The sequence below is a fragment of the Prunus mume genome, linkage group LG6, assembly GCF_029339155.1.
Source record: "Prunus mume cultivar Tortuosa linkage group LG6, ASM2933915v1, whole genome shotgun sequence".
Taxonomy (NCBI): domain Eukaryota; kingdom Viridiplantae; phylum Streptophyta; class Magnoliopsida; order Rosales; family Rosaceae; genus Prunus; species Prunus mume.
The window spans coordinates 11628521-11649017 of NC_142703.1; the positions used below are offsets into that span (position 1 = coordinate 11628521).

The window sequence follows — 20497 nt, forward strand, 5'->3', positions numbered from 1 at the left end:
AATAAAAGATGTACAAATTCCACCAATTACAATCGAAGAACAAAACTTCTTCTCTGGATGCCCATTTTTAAAGGTAACAGAAGAAAGGTAACTGTGAATCCTGCTAGTTTTATATTTCTACAGTTTCTTGACCCTAAAATGTACTCACTGAGATGCTTATGGAAATTGGAACCCGGCGCCTCCTGCTGCAGCACCGCCGGCAGCACCTGGTGGGTTAATGGCGACCCAGAGCAAGGAAAGTGTAATGGCAATGAGACCTGACCAAACAAACACGATGGTCGGTGTCTTCCCTCTTCGTCCCATCAAACCCTTGGCAAAAGGATACAAATGAGCCAGCACCCAGAAGCTAAAGAAAGCTCCACCAATAAACTTGGCCCACTGAGGATTTAATGCATAAACCTCTCTGGAAAATGCAACAGCAATGGCAATGATGTTGACCATTGCAATAACAATGGGAGGGATCATGAGGGAAGTCCACTTGACAAGGTACAAATCTGCAAAGGCATCATTTTCGTCATCTCCTGCAGACTTGGAAGTCAATGTGAAAGAGATTTCAATTCCTGCAATGACTTTGAGAAGCCCTTGCACCACAGCAGCCAAGTGAGCACTGGTTCCAGAAATGAGCCAAAACTGTTCGTTTCTCCACCACTCTTCCAAACCGATCCCAGACCACTTTACCTCCAGGAGGGCCAGAGATATAAGGCATATGGTAATGGTTAGCAAGTAGACTAGAAATGTGATGTTGAGATTTGCCACTATGAACTGTCCAGTGAAGAGTGAGAGTGCAGGGAGGAAGCAGTAGACAATGAGAAATATTGAGGTAAAAGGGTAGACACCGACGTTGATGTAGGCAAGGCGCTGCAGTAACTTGAGGCGCATTGAGGCAAGGAAGGCATTGTTCCTGGAGAAGAAAATCTCGACAGAGCCTGTAGCCCAACGGAGCACTTGATGGAGTCGATCTGTGAGATTAATCGGAGCTGAACCCCGAAATGCATCACGCTTGGTAATGCAGTAGACTGAGTGCCATCCACGGTTGTGCATCCTGTACCCCGTCACCACATCTTCTGTGACTGACCCATAAATCCAACCCACACGGTCTCCCCATTCAGTCTTGTCCTCGTACCTGTCAACCAATGTTAATTTGATGCATAGGTACCTAGCTAGCTACTACTTAGTTTACATGATCGATTATCATCTCGTTCGTTAATCAACTGTCATATCATGTGGTCAGTTAAATTTACGAATTCACTCAACTCAGATCAAATAAGTGTGGGTGTACGTGCCCACATACTTACCAGCAAGAAATGGCAGAGACAGCTTCAGCAACAGTAGTGGCATCAAGCGGATCACGAGGAGCCCTGAGAATACCAGGAGGCCGTCCAAATTTCACAGCAGGATGATCAGCTAGGGGGCGACCGTAGTACTCAGCAATGGGTATAGAATCTGCCAGCATTGTGGAATTTCCAAAACGCTTGGGAAGTAAATTGGTGTCAAGATCAGGGTCGAAGTCGCTGGCTGTCAAAGGTTGTGTGTTCGACTGTGTCAAAGGCTCTCCTCCCTGCGTCTCTGTGTCAGTCTTCACCAGCAACTTGTCAGGATTCGGAGGGTCAAAACCGTACAGGGCAAACCGCCTGAACATGGTCCCCGTTCCCACATACACCGGACCCTGCAAATCCATGATTCATGCATATTGATTTTGTGCATTCCAAGTTACAATCTTGTATGACACACGAACAAATCTAACAGTCCACAAATCTATATATCCTATAGCGGTTCATAAGTATGCCATACGAGTTTGTAGCATAGAATTTTTCAAGGTACCTGTAAACCATCAAGAGCACGCATGTTGCCATCAAAAAACACAGTGTTGTGATTGGCATAGCGATCAGAGGGATCAATGCCTTCGAATCTCTGTGGGAACTGAATGTAGCAGATGTTTTCGCCACCACGGTCCATCATGAAGCACATTCCTTCACGGACAGCTTTGCAGTTGTAGATGTAGTGGTCGCAGTCAAGGTTGAGAATGAAAGGGCCGTTGGACAAGATGGCTGATGCTCGCACCAGCGCATTCATGGCACCAGCTTTCTTGTTATGATCGTAGCCTGGCCGCTTTTCTCTTGACATGTAGACAAACATAGGGAGGCGTATATCGACATCTGTGAAATCTATGAGCTTGTCATCTGCCCCTCCCAAAAGGGAATCAGGGCTAGGAGGCTTCAGCATCACCTGTGCATTTTGCAGCATCAGTTGTTGAATATTGCTTGGTTATTGCAGACAATATAGTTTCGAACATATTTAATGACCGTATTGCTTATTGTATCTCTAACAAAGAATTCGAGAGGTGATCAGTAAACATGGTCCAAATAGCTTTATTCAAATTCAAGATGAATTAATGATAAAGCCTTAAAACAAACGCAAATATACCTGAAGAATTCCAGAATGGTCACCTTTGGCATGGTCATGGGAAGGGACAGCCCAAGAACCAGGCCAATGTGTGCCATCAGCCATCCATGTGGCCTTGGGGACTTTGACTTGCTCCAAAGGGTCACTTCCACTCTCCCTCATATTCTTCAGCTGCTTCATTTCCTCTCTGGCATGGAAAGCATCAGACCTCCTCCTGATTGAGTCAGGAAGCCCATTGATCCTCACCTTGAACTCATCATACTCCCTCTTGATCTTCCTCCTGTCCTTCACAAAGTCAGGCCTGCTCTTGTTCTTTGTTGGGTCAACTTTCAAGCTGAAGTAGCTCTCAGGGTTCCTTGGTTCAATGTTGTGTTTCCGACAGAACGGGACCCACAAATCTGCAAAACTTGCAGCCTCTGCCATTGCCTCAAAGGTGAGGAGGGCACCTCCATCATCAGAGATGTAGCATGCCACCTTTTCGACTGGATAATCAACGGATAAGATTGAAAGGATGGTGTTTGCAGTGGTAAGAGGTGGCTCTTTTTCAGGATCAGCAGTGGACACAAAGAGGTCAATACCAGGGAGGTCAGAACGGCCAGTGGGATTGGAAGGGGACGGCATATCAAACTTGTCATGGAGGACTTGAAGATCGGTCGACCGATTGATGGGGAAGAACTTGGGAGTCTGATCCAGAATCCAAGAGAAGGCAAACCATATCTCACAGATCACAGACATGAGCCACAACCATCTTGCATCATTATTTGGATGCACTACTCTCCAATGCAAGAAGAAACATAGCACGATAAACCGAACAAAGATCAGCAACCTGCAACATATGGATCATATTATACTTTATTCGTGTCATCTCTAATTATATTGCATAATGACACAATATATGAACACATAATCAGTTCATCTTACCATGTTTATTATGTTTTACTACTATTTGTCAAGGTTGTTGTAGTGCAAAAGTCTGATGAATTTTGACGAATTCATAACACTTTTGGTGTGCAGGGACAAATGCAACATGTCTAATTTTGAACACGTTTAAATTAAGTTGAACATGTCTAAGTAAACCTGTAAAAGTACTGAGAGAGAGAGAGAGAGAGAGAGAGAGAGAGAGATTCATAATTAACCTGTAAGGGCTGATAATGGCTGCTGGGATTGGCAGTTTCCGACTGAGGGGCTTCCAAGGCTTGTCATCCGACTCCAGTGGGCCTCCGTGGAAGCCATCACCACCGCCATCACCATAGTCGTCTGGGGGATAAAAAGCATTGCCAACACCATAGGTTCCCTTGGTCTCAAACAACCACCTATTGTGATCAAACTCTCCAGTTTGGTTCCTCTTCATCACAGACATGTTATCCCTTTTTCCATCTGGGCCAGGCAATTGCAGGGTTCCAGAGTTATAATCCTGTGAATCATCATATTCTTCCCCTACTCTGTATTGCTCCTTGCAACCTGGACAATTTCCAGTTTCCTTCTGGGCGTCCAGATAGCAATCTCTACAGATTTTGAACCTACACAACACATTTTGAAAAACAAAAACAGATAGAAGTTTAAGACTTGTTCAAATTACTAAATGCGAATACGAATTTTTAGGCTTTACTTGAGTACTCAAGATCTTCCCAGGGTATTACCAATGTGAAATTGAGATGCTAATCGAGCAAATAATTAATCGAAAAATAGTATGTTCATACCTGCATTCACAAGGGGTTATATCAACTCCTCTCTCATCCTTCATCACCTTACCATCACAAGCAGGCATCATGCATGCAGAGCCTTTGGCTCCAGCCATCTGAGGATGAGTCACCTCCGAATCGATCACCTTATCCATGAGATGAGCACGCGTGACGCTGTTGAATCCCCCGGTGAATAAAGAGTTGGAGACGTATTGCTCCTCAGCCTTGACCGCCACGGAGGTGTCCATGGGCTGATTGTCAGGGGTAGGAGGAATATGAACTGTGTAGTTCATATAGTCCCCTGATAATTCCCCTGACATGTCAAGGTCTTCTCTGGACAGACTCACATACCGTCCACTCGAAGTTCTTCTCGCAAACTTAACAGTTTGGCCACTGGAATTAGCCTTGCCTTGAGAGCTAGTAGAGCCCCCAGGGCTGCGTATCGCCTTCTTGGATGGCTCTCTGTTCAGGGATGTTGCCATTGTCTAGCTACCTTAGTTGCAATATATAAATTTCTCAAACACCAATCTTTCGTTTTTCTTTCTGAATTCCTCGATCTGTTTACGATTTCAATGAAGTATACGTATTGATCAACATTGTATGTAATGTAGCAGAACAAATCGGCTTCCTAGAAAAATACCAATGTGACATTTTGTTCCATGGATTTTAGACAATGGGGAAAATGGGAGGAGACATTATTGGAGTGATGAAAATGTTCATGACAAAGGGGTCTTTGTTTTCCACCAACGTAGGAGGAATAAATGGTTTAGAGAGAAAGGGACCGAGTCTTTGCTGATATGCCTGTTTTTAGAGTGGCGCGTAACGAGTTTTGAGGAGTGTGTTCGTGGAGGGAGGCAGAGGAAGCAGCAGAGAGGCGTTTGAAAACTAAACATTTTCTTCTCTTCACAAGCACGTTTTTCTTTTCCTTTTTGGTGGGATAATAATATTATAGAAGTGAAAATATTTGCTTTTTATACTTTGCTATGTATAGAAAGTTTTTTCTTAATTAAAGAAGAATTACAACACTCCTTCTAGCTCGAGGTCTTGAATCTGCCCTGGTGCTGGTGGTGGGAATAGTCAATCTCCCCCCAATTTTTTTTCATTTAAAAAAATACATATATGAATTACAAGACGAAGGTTGTTCCTAGCTTTTCGAAATTAGTACCCAAGATGGTGGTTCAAAATATATTACTCTTGTTATGCCAAGGAGATAAAAGAACTAATTGACTTGAAGTATGCACCATAAAGAAGAAGAAGAAGAAGAAGCAAAATATCATAAAATTAGGAAAAACAATGCCAGGAGATGAATTTATACAATGTGAACCTGGTTCTTTTAAGCACAAGTTCTAGGGTTGTTGGTCTTCTTCTCATTCATCACGTTCAACAAAACATACCTACTTACTTGGGCAGACTACTCCCACTACTCCACCCATATACATCACCAGGAAAACCACTACTCCCCATGCTAATACTGGTCACACCCAAATTATAACTATCACCGCCACTGCCGCCGCCACCTGTCACTCCCGAAGACTGTGAAGCCGCTGCTGCCGCCTGTACTCGCGGTGCTGAAGGCTCTTTCTCCTCCTCTTCCTCCAGCGGCAACCTATCATACACTGCATGAGCAAATGAAACAACCATCAACACCACAGGGCCTGAAGCCCTCAAAGGCCCCAAAACAATCCCTCCAGCAACCTGTCCTTGGCCGCCTGTCAGATATATTGACAGGCCACCGGCTCCAGGTGGGGCTGGTGGAGGCAGGCACGTGCCGGTTATAGAAAGAATCTCAAACCGGCCCTGTAATGTCACGACAGTACCATTATCTGACGGTGATAATAATACTGTCGTGGCTGGCTGGCGCAAGGTGACATTTGTCACCGCACCACTACCACTCAGCACACAAACGCCTCGGCCGCGTCGGCTGGCGTAGGTCACCAACGAATCAACGATGTCTGAACCGGAAGAAACTTCTAGAACATGAGACGTGAGCCCATTTGGGGCCTCTTGAGTGATTATGAGTGGTGGCTTGGGCTTGTTCTTTGAGCCGGGAGGGCGACCCCGAGGCCTCCGCGCCGAGGGTGGCGCACCTGGACTTGCATTGGTTGGTGCATCAGGATCAGGATCAGGGTCCAATCCTGACATTATTAATCTGTCACAAAATCTAATTCACTGATTAAGAAACAAGATCTAGATACTAAGAAGCAGATTAATAATAAAGTGTATTAAAAAAATTACTACCAAGAGATTGAAATCTCTGCTGAGAGTAAGAGGCTCCCTTTGCTTATGTTTCTGTATAGCTGCAGTCTCCAGAGGAGAGATGAAATCATCGAGGAACGTCCAAATTAAGAGTAGAAAACATTGTTATATAGTACAATACAAGGGAACTTTTTATTATTGTATTATTTATTATATTGATTTTGATATGCCAATATGCATTATAATATTATGTGATGATGATAGCTTTTTCTTTTCTCAACGTCTATGAGTTTGAATGTCTGACTGAGAAGCAACTTTCCAATACATGGACTTGCTGTGAAACGGCCGGTGAAAACTGCGGAGATAATTCAATTTTAAAAATCCCAAAGAAAGTGCTTTTCGTGACAACGAAGGCTCGAAAATTCGGATTTGTGATTGACAACCATGCGCACTCACGACCACTCGTGTTCCTCGAAAATTTATAATGCTAGTCTTGTCAAAATTGAGTGTCTTTTTTACCATTGCTTTTTGGTTTTTCAGAACCATTGCTTTTGGTTTTCAGCCTAAACCCACAGGGCTAATGCGAGTTTTGGGTCAAGCCCAAGCACATTTGTAGAGACAAATCCATCATGCTAAGCTGCAAAGCCATGGATCTCAACCAAAAACATGCCCTCAAGGGTTGTGTGGAGTCCGGGTTGATTCGGTTTATTTCTCAAAAATCTGCAAGGAACTTATAGCTTAAGCAGTTAATTATCATTCAAATTGGTTCAGCTTAGACTTCAAACTAGTAGCATAACTCAACTAAACAAATAATCCATTTAGTGACTGATTTGGTTCGTTTTGGTCCTTTCATTTCTTTCAATAAGGAATTAGTCCTATTGCTGAAAGTCCATCCATGAGTTCAGTGAAGTATGCTCCATCAGCCTAATCAAATCAATCCCCTTATTCACACTATAGCAACCCATAACTGATCAGCCCAATATAGTTATATAATTTAGAGTCCAGCAAACATTTGCCTTAGGTTTGAAACTCTAGCACAATTGGATATATTTTTTGTTAGCAATAGCACAATTGGATCTTGAGAGAGTTTAATAATTAATTTCACTGGTTTTTTTTTTTATTACAAGCAATAGTCTAAACTACAGGGGAGGGGTTTTTCTCATACACACGCATACAACTAAGATGTCATGGGGATTCAAACCTAAAATCTCTTATCTGCAAGTTAAAATCCTTTTCTACTGATCTAGACTCCGTTAGCAATTTCACTTTCTTTTAAAAACAAAACAAGAGATGAAAAATAAAAAGTTATGATGATTTATTTATTTATAGAACTACCTTTCCTGCCTCTTGAGCCACCGAAAAGGTTCAAGATAGCACTATTTTTATATTCCCCTTTAAATTTTAGTTTGTATAAAATGTAAGACCTATAAATGGATATGATGATACATAGCAAAAGCTTTGTATTCTTTTGAATATAAATGGTAGTCTAACCTATAAATGAGAGGAGAATTTTCACATACATTACCAAGGTGTTATAGGAATTATGAAATCATTAATCTGAAAGTCAATAACCCCATTGACAAAACTTTGTATATCTTTAAAGGTGGGAAAAATAGCATGAGAATAATTCCTACAAAACACTTTCCACATTGAAAATGTTGTGCATCATTAAATTTGGGGTGTAGATTTTTCATAAGAGATATTTATTAAAAACCCACGCATCGTTTATGAAAGATACCAAAGTTTGCGGAAGCCAAATTGGGCACGACAAACACCTTCACCGTCCTATGTTCCTTGATTGGGATATTTTTTTTGTTCTCTACTATAGGCAATAACTATTAACTTTATATTTCTAGCGGTGGTATAAAAAACAACCAATTAGCTTTTCTTTACCTATTTTTCCTTTTAATAATAAATGATATATACTCTTAACAGCTTAAACTATAAGTTCTTTACGGGAGATCTTAAGATTAAGTATAAAACAAATTGCATAACAAACAATCATATTGCATATGATATTATTACTTTTAATTGGAACGAATAGAGTTTCCAACATTCTTTTTCGGATACAAGCAATATTACAAAAGAGAAATGAATCACATGACCTCGGATGCAAAGATAATTGCTTAATAAATCCGAACTTTAAGAAAGGGGCAAATGCCCAGTAGAATAATATGATGACGAGCTCCCATACGTTGCCTCACTAATTTAATTATTGTATAGATAAGCACTAAGCAAATTGCACATTAGTTTATGTTTAATACATTTGTCGAAACTTGAAGACAATTCCAGATATAATGTCATACAGACATTGAGAGGGCAAGGCCATGTGATCACCCCATTTGTCTTCTTCCTCAGTTGTTGTTGTTTAGTTGTTTGTCTGTCGCATATCACCATTGTACCCTTCTTAACAACCATGCATACAACCTCACCATTTATTTTCTGTTTTATTACCTCCAATAGCCTCACCATTCCATGTAAATTATACATCTTTTCCAGCCATCGTTTGTGTTTTAGAATTATACATTAACGACACGTTTTTGGTGCCCAGTATTAAATTAGATTGGATAACTCAGTAGATTTAAAGTATATTGAAGGAAGAAATGAAGGCCAACTTCCGAATTTTGTCCAAATTGAAGGTAGAAGATAGATTAGTTGTGCGGGAAACTTATTTCTCCTCATTCTCACAAAATGATAGAATGTTAACACATTACCACCCATCCAGTCATGTCTCTACGGTCTACCGCACAATGAAAATCCTTCAATTGTATTATATTTTTCTGTGTCGAAGTTAGAAAGGGGGAGAGCATTTTTCTCACCCACCGGTGACGTGGAGTTTCGAACCTAAGATTACTAGCCTGTAAATTAAGGCTCTTTTTCAATGAGTTAGACATTATTAGCTATTATTTCATCATATTTAAGTATAACGAGTTATGTAATTCAATCCAATTATAATTTATAAACACCAAACCTGAACTAGCTATAACGAGATATGTTTTTCTCAGATCAACATTGCTATTATCTTCTAGTCTAGGATTTTGTTTGCTCTTAAGAGGACAAAAAAGAGGTAGGTGGATAAGTTGATTTTTATGCTAGATATATAAGCATGTGACATGTAACTTGTGGTGCATGTAACTTGGCTAGATTTTCAATCACTTTTCAATCACCACCAGAGGCCTCCTCAGCCACACATGCCGTACCCCTATCAAGGAGAGAAACGCAATAAGAATAATTTGGCCGAGAAGAGTAAAATAATGTTATTCTTATTTCATGTAAGTTTTTTTCCCTACCAAGAGCCCTGACCTACAAAACCTAATTATGCTCTTAACTTTTTGATCGTTCTATCTAGAACTGAATTGCAGGGTAGGGCCAGCCAGTACAGAGACCAGGATCCAGAAGTCGAACCTGCGGCTTACATTTCTTCTGTAATTTATTATGCATCAACCTAGTAAATCTTGCCTTCATGAGTTTAATATATGCATCAACCTAGTAAATATCGCCTTTAATGTGTATAACTTTCTTTCTCCAGATTTTATGAAATGGAAGCTGTTCATGCAATCCATGACTGGTTCCTAATAACAATTTCATTATCTGTAAAAAAAAAAAAAAATATCTCTGTGACACCAATCGTTGGTGGATATCCAAGCAACATGAATCAGATCTAGGTGTTCATGTGCCTCCTTTTGAGGCAAGCAAACAGTTCCAGGCAAATGAAATTTTTGAGTAGAAATCTTGCACATAACATGAATAATATATATATATATATATATATATACAACGTTTCTCTTATAATAATCGATGATATCCTAACGAGACCCGTCAAGAGAGTTGAAGGTTGTTTATATATAGAGACCCGTGGTATGGAAGAATTGCTAATAATTGAGATATCAAATGCTGATATTATAAAATATTTTTCACCTACTATCATAGGCTCAGAATAGACCGCTCGACCGCAAATTTATGTATGCAGACGTTGAATATTAATACAACCATATGTTCAGACTGCAATTAAAGTCCTCTTTGCACCATTGCTTGTCCCTAGCAAAGGGGTATGTAACATCACGCGAGTATAATGAGAATGATAACACTTTTAAAAAGAGAAGAAAATGTAGTAGTGTAGTCAATGCCTCAATGGTGGTTGCCGCTATTACCAACACAATAAGAGACTATAACAATTTGGGTTGGTCTGAAATGGCAAGCCACCTAACTTTGATCTAGTCAACTTGGTCGCCTGTAGCGGCCACAACTGGCATTTCCCCAACCACAACCACAATTTAATTGCACCACTTAATAATTCTTAGAGGAATATTACCGGCGGCACTCTCTCGCGTAGATTGTTGATGTACGTGAGTCCCACAATGTAGTAACGGTTCACAATCATTTGTGTGTGTGTGAAGAACTGTATCTAACGTAATTCTAATTCTTAGTATAGTCGTTTGATTCTGTCTTCGGTATGTACATACACATGAAGAGGCAGAAAGATGCATTGCAAATTAACAAACAAACAAGAATGAAATAGTGCAAGTTTTTCTAAGTACTATCCAAAACCAAGAGTTGCATAACTAATCTTTCAGCCAAACTTCACCACATCACAATAGACTTTATAAATTCCTACAACATCAAGACTCAAATCAAAATTATTATAACTTTGCTTGGTTTCAGCATAAATGCATCATGTGAACACATCATGAAGAGATAAAAACAATTTTTTATGCAGTATAACAATGATCTGGATCCAGGCAATAAATATAACATCATAATGCAGCTCAATTATAATATTGCAGAAACCTTTAGCACATGAACTAAAATATTCCAGATCCTAACTACCAAGACACTCAAAGACTACCACCTTGGTACACATGTGAGATGCCTCTCTAATCTAGAATTATCGATTACCTGAATTATGAGGGCCCGTTAAGCTCTCTCCTTGTTCTTGAAAAATTTGCTAGCTGATACTCTCTCTATGTGCACTTTCAACCGACAAAAGAAAAAGAAAACGTATTCACAAGCCATCTGTATTTATGAAACATGACATCTCATCCACGAAAAGTAATCAACATGCATGCATATAAAAAGCCTATAGAAGGAGAAAGACTTCATGAAAAGGAATAACACTATTTTGCTATTTTCGGCCAATAACACTATGACACGTGTAATAATTCTTCTATATATCATAGCATTATTCATCAGGAATGGTCCCATTGCAACTAAGTTTTTCTCCTAAAGAAGACAACGAACCAGAAAGCATCACCATCATTGATATTGAGCCAACTCCCAAGTAAAGCAACAACCAAACATCAAAGGAAGTCTCTGGAGCTTAATAAACACACACACAGCATTATTGATCGGGATAGCAAACAGTGCTATCCCGTTGCAACTAAGTTTTTCTCCTAAAGAAGACAACGAACCCGAAAGCATCACCATCATTTATATTGAGCCAACTCCCAAGTAAAGCAACGACCAAACATCAAAGGAAGTCTCTGGAGCTTAACAAACACACACACACACAGAGACTTGGTCAAAGGCAAACACGTGAAATTAGCAATGGACATAACACAGAGATCACAGAAACAGAGATCAAAGGAAAAGGACGTACTTTCTTGAGCCCAGTTCATTAGGCCTGGAGAGTTAGCAGCAAGAAGTCTACTTAACTTCACCAAACTATACCCTGCAAAGTGCAAACATCACAAGAAACTTTAATCTCAGGAAGATTAAACTGAGTCTCCTTCATTGTCAAAGATAAAGGGGAGCTTAGCATAGCATCTGAAGCTCATATGAAATTCCATGTTCCATTATTAACAGAATATGAGATTAAAGTACTGGACACCATGTTGGTAGAATTTCCGGCAGTAAAAGTGCTACTAAAACTTTCATAATCATTTTACACAATTTTTCATAGAGTTTCTTACACGCAAGAAAATTAAATTAAAGAAAAAAGGTAAACAAAGAAAAGAATACAAATAGTACAATCTCTCTTTCCTAAGCCCTGCTGTATGTTTTCTGTTCATTATTTCCAATCCTCCCTCTCCATGCCAAATTGACAATTCCTTTTTGTCACTGTTATTCTTTCGAATTCTTCAGACCATACTTGAGGCTATTTGATGCCTCAAAAGTTGTGGTCTTGTAATTCTTAAGCGGAGGCAACAGCTGAGACATCTTTGCTTGATCTATTGTACTTCATGTGGCTCCTAACAAGCTGTCCAGCTGAAATAGCAGACATGAGAGAAAGCTCTCCAGCCAGAACAGAACCAGCTACAACAGTAGCCAACAATCTTGCATTTGCTCCTGGTGCCTCTCTGTTGGCACCCTTCACCCCAAGCAGGTTCAAACAAGCTGACTGAGATGCAAGCTGGGTCCCACCTCCAACAGTACCAACCTGGAAAAAAATAGCAAACACCAACGTAAGACTTCATGTCTACTAAGAACCAAATATTCGAAACACTGTAATATAAACATCAAGCTACAATCAATTACCTCAATAGAAGGCATGGTCACAGACACGTGAAGGTCTTTTCCTTCATTGATGGGTTCCATCATGGTAATACAGTGAGAACTCTCCACATTCTGAGCTGGATCTTGGCCAGTGGCGATGTAGATTGCAGAAACAATGTTGCTGGCATGTGCATTGAAGCCACCGAGAGCACCAGCCATTGCAGACCCAGTAAGGTTCTTGAGCATGTTAAGCTCACACAGGGCCTCCACATTGGTTTTCAACACCTTCCTCACCACATCACCCTTGATCACAGCTTCACAGACCACTGACTTGCCACGGCCTTCGATCCAGTTCACAGCAGCAGGCTTCTTGTCCGAACAGTAGTTACCAGAAATTCCAATCACATCCATGTCAGCGAAGTCATTCTGGAGAAAATCCAAAACGTTTTGTACACCTTTAGAGACCATGTTCATCCCCATAGCATCACCAGTGCTGCAGGTGAATCTCATGTAAAGGTTCTTCCCAGCAATAGCACACTTAATTGTCTGAAGTCTACCAAATCTGCTTGACCTGAATAACCAAACCCAAAACCCAGTTAATTAACACCCAAAATAATTAAAAAGCTAAAGGCTTTAGGCTTTAACCAAACAAACCCATCAAGGTTATCATCAATATGAGCACAAAAAGTTGAATTACCTGTTGAAAACCGTAGCCAAAGTATCGTAGTTGTTGGGGTCTTCCAAGAAGAACTTCAACTCAGCAGCTCTCTTAGCAGAGTTGAACCTCACACAAGGTGCTCTGGTCATCCCATCTCTCAACAACACACTGCTAGCTCCACCAGACAAGTTGATAGCTTTGCAACCACGGTTGGTGCTAGCCACCAAGCAACCTTCAGTGGTAGCCATGGGCACTGAGAACTCTCTACCATCAAGCATAAGAGGCCCAGCAATCCCCACAGGAATCTGAATATACCCAACTGGCATCTCACAGCACTGACCCAAAATCGACTCATAATCGAACCCCTCCAATGGCAAACCACCCAGAGACTTCCCCGTAATCCTCTGCAATGCCTCGCGCCTAATAGCAGCTGCTCTCTTGCAATCTCCGAGCTTTGACTCCAGAGAGTAAGAAGGAATGGTTCCCGACAACACGGCCTTGATTACGTCCTCATCTTCTTCGGATAATGGCTGGGTCGAGAAATCGGTGGGAGTGGAGATCACTACCTCCTTATCAAATACCTTCTGTGCAACAGCTTTGGGGGAAGCAATAGGGGCAATTTGGGGAATTGAGCAGTCGAGGCCAGCCCCACACGGCACCTTGCGAGCGTCGTCTTTCAAAATCATGCGCTCGTGCTCTTCTTCGTCGTCGTCGGCGGCCCACACGTCGTTGCTGGGCCTGAGAATGAGTGACTGCACGAAATCGATACCGAAGAAGCCGAGCAAGTAGATGAAGGAGGCGACGAACGCGAGTATGGCGACGATCTCGGAGAGGTTCACGACGTGAAGAGGCGTGGAGGTCCTGATCTTCTCGCGCCAGCGAGTCAAGAGGAAGTAGACGACGGAGAAGAAGAGGGTGAAGAAGACGGCGTTCGTGAGGTACAGAGGGAGAGGCAAGGCGTCGGAGGCCTTAGCGCCGACCACCACGACGTCGTTTTCGTCCACCACCTTCACCTTCATGGGCCCGGCCCTTCTCCCCTTTCCGGCGGCGGTCTCCATCGTCGATCGCCTTGCGACGTCCATCGGATGTGCTTACGTGGCGGTGATGCTAAAATGCGCCGGCGGCGATCGAGCGGCGGAGGGAGGAGGAGAGGAGGAGAGGACAGCGAGGACTGAGCTGGACAAAACTGGAAATTTAAAAAAGATAGAAATGTTTTTTATTTCCTTTTTCTTTTTTCGGGTTTGGTTGGTGGGTTTTTTTTCCGTTTGGTCTGTTTGAATGGTTAAGCGAGTGAGTAGGGGGTATATATAGCATAGCAGTTGGGTTCGGGAACGCGTGTGAAGCGAGTCGCACGTGCGAGGCAGTGTGATTGGGTCCTAACGGCACGTGTTGAACTTACAATGCATAAATAGTCAAAGCAATACACCTATTGTTGTCTCCTTCCTGGTTCTTTCTTTTACTATTAATTATTTTATTTTTAATTTAAAATTTGAATATTTATTGTTACTTCTGTATAGGTTTGGTTGGGTTGGGTTGAGTTGGGTTGGCTTGGTTCACTCGGGTGCTGATTTTTTGTCTTTATCTGCATCTTTGTTAATTCATTTTTGGGTTCTGGGTTCTAACCTATATGCTCTATGGAAATTAGTATATGATTAGCAGGCTAAATTGTGTTTGTTAGTTTAATGCTTTTCTGGGCAATGTAAGTTGAGGTGCAACCTCCCTGGTTATGTTTTAATTGGGAAATGCTAGAACCGAATAGCTTGCGGAGTCACTGTCAACTGTAGATGCATTGCACAATTCACATGTACCTTTTCTTAAGCAAAATATCCACCTTCTATTAAATTTTATTAGTGCTCATAAATTTGGAAACAATATCCAATTGGAATTTAAATCTAAATTAGTATATGGACCAAAAGGTTATTAAGTATTAAACATCCTATATAGTAGAGTAGGAGGCAGCCTTCATTTATGAGTGCTGCTATTTCTACCCCTGTCTTATCTTCCCATCCACGGTAAATTTGAAAAAACACATTCCTATCTTTTCACCTACCATTATTCCTAAAATACCATCTAATTATTAATTCAATCAAATTCTCTTTATTAGGGTTGGCGAGGAAAGTATGTAAAATGGAGACCCAACTGACGCCTAACCCATCAAAATTAAAATGGAAAAGAAAACCATGATCATTGAGATGGGAAGAAAAGCTTGATAATGGAGAGTTTTAGGCCAAAATTCATAGGAAAATATAATTGACATTTAATGCTATTTAAAACAAGTTGTGTTTTTCAATAGAAAACAAGTTGATTTGGTTGATGTATTTTAATATACAACCCTACAAACGGAAAGAAGAATTAATCTAACTTTAAAGAGTCAGATTAATACGGTTTGAAAAGAAAAAGAAAAAACTAGGCAACAACACTCATGACTTTAAATTTCAAAGGGCCCATGTGCTTAGTAAGTAAACAAATATGTCAAAGATAGGATCATTACGCCAGAATATATTCAAACAGTTCTTGTTGATTTTATAAAAATATTATGAGAGGGATCGGCCAGCCAAAGAAGAATAGGTTGAAATAATGACATTTACTTATTCTCAAACTCCAAGTCAAACAAACACAAACATGACTCATGAGATTCGATTTAAATTCATATGAGGGCCGTAGAGCTTCTATTGAGGGATTTTTTAAATAAGCTTATTTGAGGGATACTGTTGTAGGGCCCACTCTGTATTGTATTTCACTAATCCAAACCGTCTATTTTTTATATAATCATTCAAAGATCATCTCCACAAAAAATCACTTGAATTCGATATAATTTGACCACTCAATTGAGTTATTGAAATTTTAGTACTTTCTTGAAGCACCGTATTCATTGATTTTGTAGGACACAATTGGATGTTGAAACGATTTTCGATTTGTCTAATTTTTTGTAAGGATGATCTAAGAATGTGGAATTAAAATAAATGGTTTTTATCGTTAAAAAAAAATTCTTAAGAGACCCTAAAGGTGTCCCTCAAATATTCCTCAAATATGGACACCATTGTATGGTGTACTCCGCATTGTATTTCACTAATCCAAACCGTCTATTATGTAGATATTCATTTAAAGATCATCTCTATAAAAAATTACTTGAATCCGATATCATTTAACCACTCAATTAAATTATTGAAATTTTAGTATTTTCTTGAAGCACCATGTTCATTGATTTTGAATGATACAATTAAATGTCTAAATGATTTTCAATTTGTCTAATTTTTTTGTAAGGATTATATATGAATGAAGACCTAAAAAATAGATGGTTTGGATCGTTGGAAAAAAAAATTGTATGGTACCCTAAAACATGTCCCTCAAATAAAATAATTTTAGGAATTCCTCAATAGAATGGTACTATATAAACATTTTATAGCTTTATTTTTGTTATTATGATCATCAGATATATGACATAATTTGATATATTATATTACCAAATTATATTAAATTAACACTAACCATTAAAACAAAACAAAAAATCAAACTATTTATGGTCTAGTTTATAACACGATATAGCATGACAAAATAATATTTTAATTATTTGTATGCTTATATATTTTTCTATTATTAGTTAATTAAAGATATTAATTAAACAATTTTTTTTTTTTTGGGACGAATATTAATTAAACAAAGTTGGTGGTGCAAATGAGCCTTGTTTTTTGGACTCAGTGGTGCAATGAGTCTCACGCGTATACAAAAACCACACACAAAATCGCATTCATTCATTTGATAATGAGATGTGTGATGTGATGACTTAGCCAAAAGTATCAGACGAATTCCACAAAGAGATGGGAGAGAGAGAGAGAGAGATTAGGGTTAGTTACTAGGGCAATGCTGTAGTGGAAGACGATTAATGAGAGAGGGAGAGAGAGAGAGAGAAGAGAGATTAGGGTTAGTTACTAGGGCAATGCCGTAGTGGAAGACAATTAATGGAGGATGATGATGTATAATTGAATTTTGTAATAAACTTGTTGGAGTTGCATTGCATGCTTTCTCTGTTATATACTTGTTTATGTTAATTTCTTCCAAAAACTAGTTTTCTTCGTAATTGGCTAGCTACTGTCATGACCCTTCAAGGAAGAAATCAACTCCAATAAATCTATAATTAATACGTGCTAATACCCTATTGGCCTTATGGTACCCGTCTGGTTTCATTTTTTGATTTGGTTTTCATTTTTTTTATTTTTATTCTTGAAACTAAAAGATATATGCTAATTTAAATTCTTATAACTCTCGTGGGATGGCCAACGGAGTCTAACTCAGTGAAAAATTGTCTTCATTTACAGAACATTTATCTCATATTCAAACCTTCAGGACACATTTGTAGTGTGTATGTGTGTGTAAATCCCCCTCCTTTTAATAATTTAGACTATCGGTTTTACTAAAATAAAAATAACTCTAGTGGACTCTTGTATTTGTCCTCCCAATACCAAAGAAAAAATATTTATATAATGGAGGTTATATATGTGAAGATGGGAGAAGGGAAAAACATTTCAAATTCTTCTCTCCTCTCTCTCCTTTTTCCTTCTTCCTCTCAATTCTTGTAACGGGATTATTTTCTCTTTATTTAAGTAAATATTATTAAGTTAATGAGCCCTTAATCACTTTCTGTTGGGTTAGGTGTTGATGAAAGCAACAAGTCCAGTGCATGCATTACATTTGCAGATTTTGAGAGATTAACTAATGTCAACTCGAAAATTAAAGCTTTGGTCGACTTGTTTTTCATGGTTGGCATGCCTACAAAGTCCAATTAAAAAAGCTACAACATTTATTAATATTAATATATACAGACATAAAATTAAATTTAAAAAAAAAAATGTTAGCAATTTGATGAGCAAGTCTTTGGCCTCTTGTTTGTGTTAGAGATTCGTGATTGGCCGACCCTTGTATAGTCTGAAGTGGCTGGCGCCATTTTCTTTTACTAGGACTAAGAAATTCAATGCCACATTAATTAAGTATATCAATCTATTTTATGTTGAGGGGTTGGTGTAGTGACTTAGTGCCTAGTACGTACTCTTACATCATTGTAATCAACATCTAGGACTTGGTTCTAAAATATCATGTACGAAAGTTGGATCGATGCGTTACATTCACAACTTAATCAGGCAAATTTGACGTGAACCGGACGAGAGTTGAACTCTGAACTCTAAACTTTAATTGTGAATGTAAGTGCGAATAACCTTTTGTTTTATTTCTTTAATCCTTGAACAAAAAATGTGTTTCCAAATCATATACGGAAGTTGCATGTGTTACACACACAACTTAATCAAGCGAGCTTGACATGAAAATTACGAGAGTCGAATTATGAACTCTAAACTTTAATTGTGAATGTAAGCATGAACAACCTTTTGTTTTATTTCTTTAATCTTTGAAGAAAAAATGTGTTTGCAAATCATGTACGGAAGTTGCATGTGTTACACACACAACTTAATCAAGCGAGCTTGACATGAAAATGACGAGAATCGAATTCTTAACTCTGAAAGCTAATCGTGAATGTAAACATGAACGATAACAATGCTTTATTAAGTGACAAAAACAAACACGTTTATAATGTCGCCTTGACATTTGACATTTCAAATGTCAAACTAAATGCAAGCCAATGTAGGTGAGATGAAGCGAAGAGGGTTGCAAGCAATTGGGTGTTTTTTGTCGATAGTTTGAGATGCAAACAATTAAAAGCTTGGCAACCGTTGTTGTTCAATCATGCAAGTTCGATAGTGACAAAACTGCCTCCTAAAGTGGACTTACAATTGGAGGATTAAGACCGCCATCCGGTGAAGTTTGTAGGTTCAATTTTCCTTGTAAAGAATTTTGTCTCGTTACAACAGGAATTGATGGCAATGAAAATATGGAATATGAGGCCCATGTCCTCATTTACATATATATATATATATATATATTATCTTGCAATATTTATATTGGTCCTATCCCATTTCCAATATAAAATAAAATAAAATAAAGGAAAAAGAGATATGATTCATTAGAGTAGAGCTGGCCTTTTTCTTAGAAAGTGGGCTTCAAAATTATTATTTTTTGGGGAATATAGTCCAGTATATATTTTTTTTTTTTAAAAGGAAAACCCAATGCCTTGGTGTACTATTTATAAACCAAAGCCCTTATCTATTCTTTTGTTTTTATTTTTTATTTTTATGTAAATGATATTCAGGGTGGGGAAAATCGAAGTTAGCTCTCGGATTCATGAGTAAATGCTTTTAACTACTTGAACTACAATTCGCTTACATCTATTCTTTTGTTAATTAAAAAAAAAACATGCATGAAGTTTGAAAAGTATTCAATTATTTTTTTGACCACGTTATTCGTACTTGTTCAACTGTAGTTTATAGATAAATTAAACCTAGTGACCTCATTGAGATTGATTTGCTACATAAAACGTGCAAATATCAAATGGAAAAATGAATCGATCAGCATTGGTTGAAGGAAGATTACAACGTAATAGCCAAATCAACCCACTAATATTATATTTTGACCCACTAGACTGACTCGACATTTTTAAATTCGTTCATATGCCCCGTTTGAAAACTTCAAATTGTATTATTTATTTGGTTCAATTTTTTCACCTTCCATGTTAAAACCATTGATTATTGATTAGAACCCAACATTTATCATAAGGAAAACAAAAACACAAACCTACTTAAAATTTCTAAAAAATAAAAAATAAAACAGTGTGTTTAAATATAGTTTAAGATTTGATCTAACCGCTCGCTTTTTAATGAAAATATAATATGTTTAAAAAAAAAAAAATTAGAAATGAGAAACCAAGTGTAGGACATCTTCTAAACATTGTTGAAGAAGTCAATAAAGTCTAGCTCTGTGGAAAATGGTCTTGACTTGCAAAACAACTGTATCATATTCGAACCCTCATGACACCTGCAAAACAACTGTATCATATTCGAACTCTCATGACACCTTAGTAATGTATATGTGACAAACCCCCAATCTCCTTGTATTATTATTATTTTTTAAGTTGAAGAAAAATTCCAATAACCAGATGGCTAGTTGGTAAATATAATAAGTTTTAAGCAATTCATTTTAAATTGATTTTTGAGTCATGAATTATTGTTCATGGTTAGCATTG

The 20497-nt window shown here is 38.6% G+C and overlaps 3 protein-coding genes across 4 annotated transcripts; all 3 read right to left on the reverse strand.

The window, feature by feature from the left end:
- Window positions 1-4760, reverse strand: CSLD4 (cellulose synthase like D4). Its single transcript, XM_008237696.3, has 6 exons — window positions 4104-4760; window positions 3540-3923; window positions 2425-3229; window positions 1822-2226; window positions 1296-1666; window positions 1-1123 (listed from the first exon to the last, which is right to left on the reverse strand). Exons 1-6 carry the CDS (start codon window positions 4565-4567, stop codon window positions 157-159), a joined length of 3396 nt encoding a protein of 1131 aa, XP_008235918.2. The 5' UTR covers window positions 4568-4760; the 3' UTR covers window positions 1-156.
- Window positions 4761-5336: 576 nt separating this feature from the next.
- On the reverse strand, window positions 5337-6454 carry LOC103334637 (AT-hook motif nuclear-localized protein 29-like). 2 transcript variants are annotated; one of them, XM_008237611.2, is made up of 2 exons: window positions 6324-6454; window positions 5337-6234 (listed from the first exon to the last, which is right to left on the reverse strand). In XM_008237611.2, exon 2 carries the CDS (start codon window positions 6225-6227, stop codon window positions 5484-5486), a length of 744 nt encoding a protein of 247 aa, XP_008235833.1. In that variant the 5' UTR covers window positions 6228-6234; window positions 6324-6454; the 3' UTR covers window positions 5337-5483. The 2 variants fall into 2 exon arrangements, with proteins under 2 accessions (XP_008235833.1, XP_008235832.1); XM_008237610.2 differs by having other exon boundaries at window positions 5337-6246; window positions 6324-6431.
- A 5658-nt stretch (window positions 6455-12112) lies between these two features.
- Window positions 12113-14652, reverse strand: LOC103334636 (3-hydroxy-3-methylglutaryl coenzyme A reductase). The gene is made up of 3 exons (XM_008237609.3): window positions 13411-14652; window positions 12756-13284; window positions 12113-12657 (listed from the first exon to the last, which is right to left on the reverse strand). The coding sequence occupies exons 1-3, from the start codon at window positions 14451-14453 to the stop codon at window positions 12412-12414; spliced, it is 1818 nt and encodes a 605-aa protein (XP_008235831.2). The 5' UTR covers window positions 14454-14652; the 3' UTR covers window positions 12113-12411.
- Between the last annotated feature and the right edge of the window lie 5845 nt (window positions 14653-20497).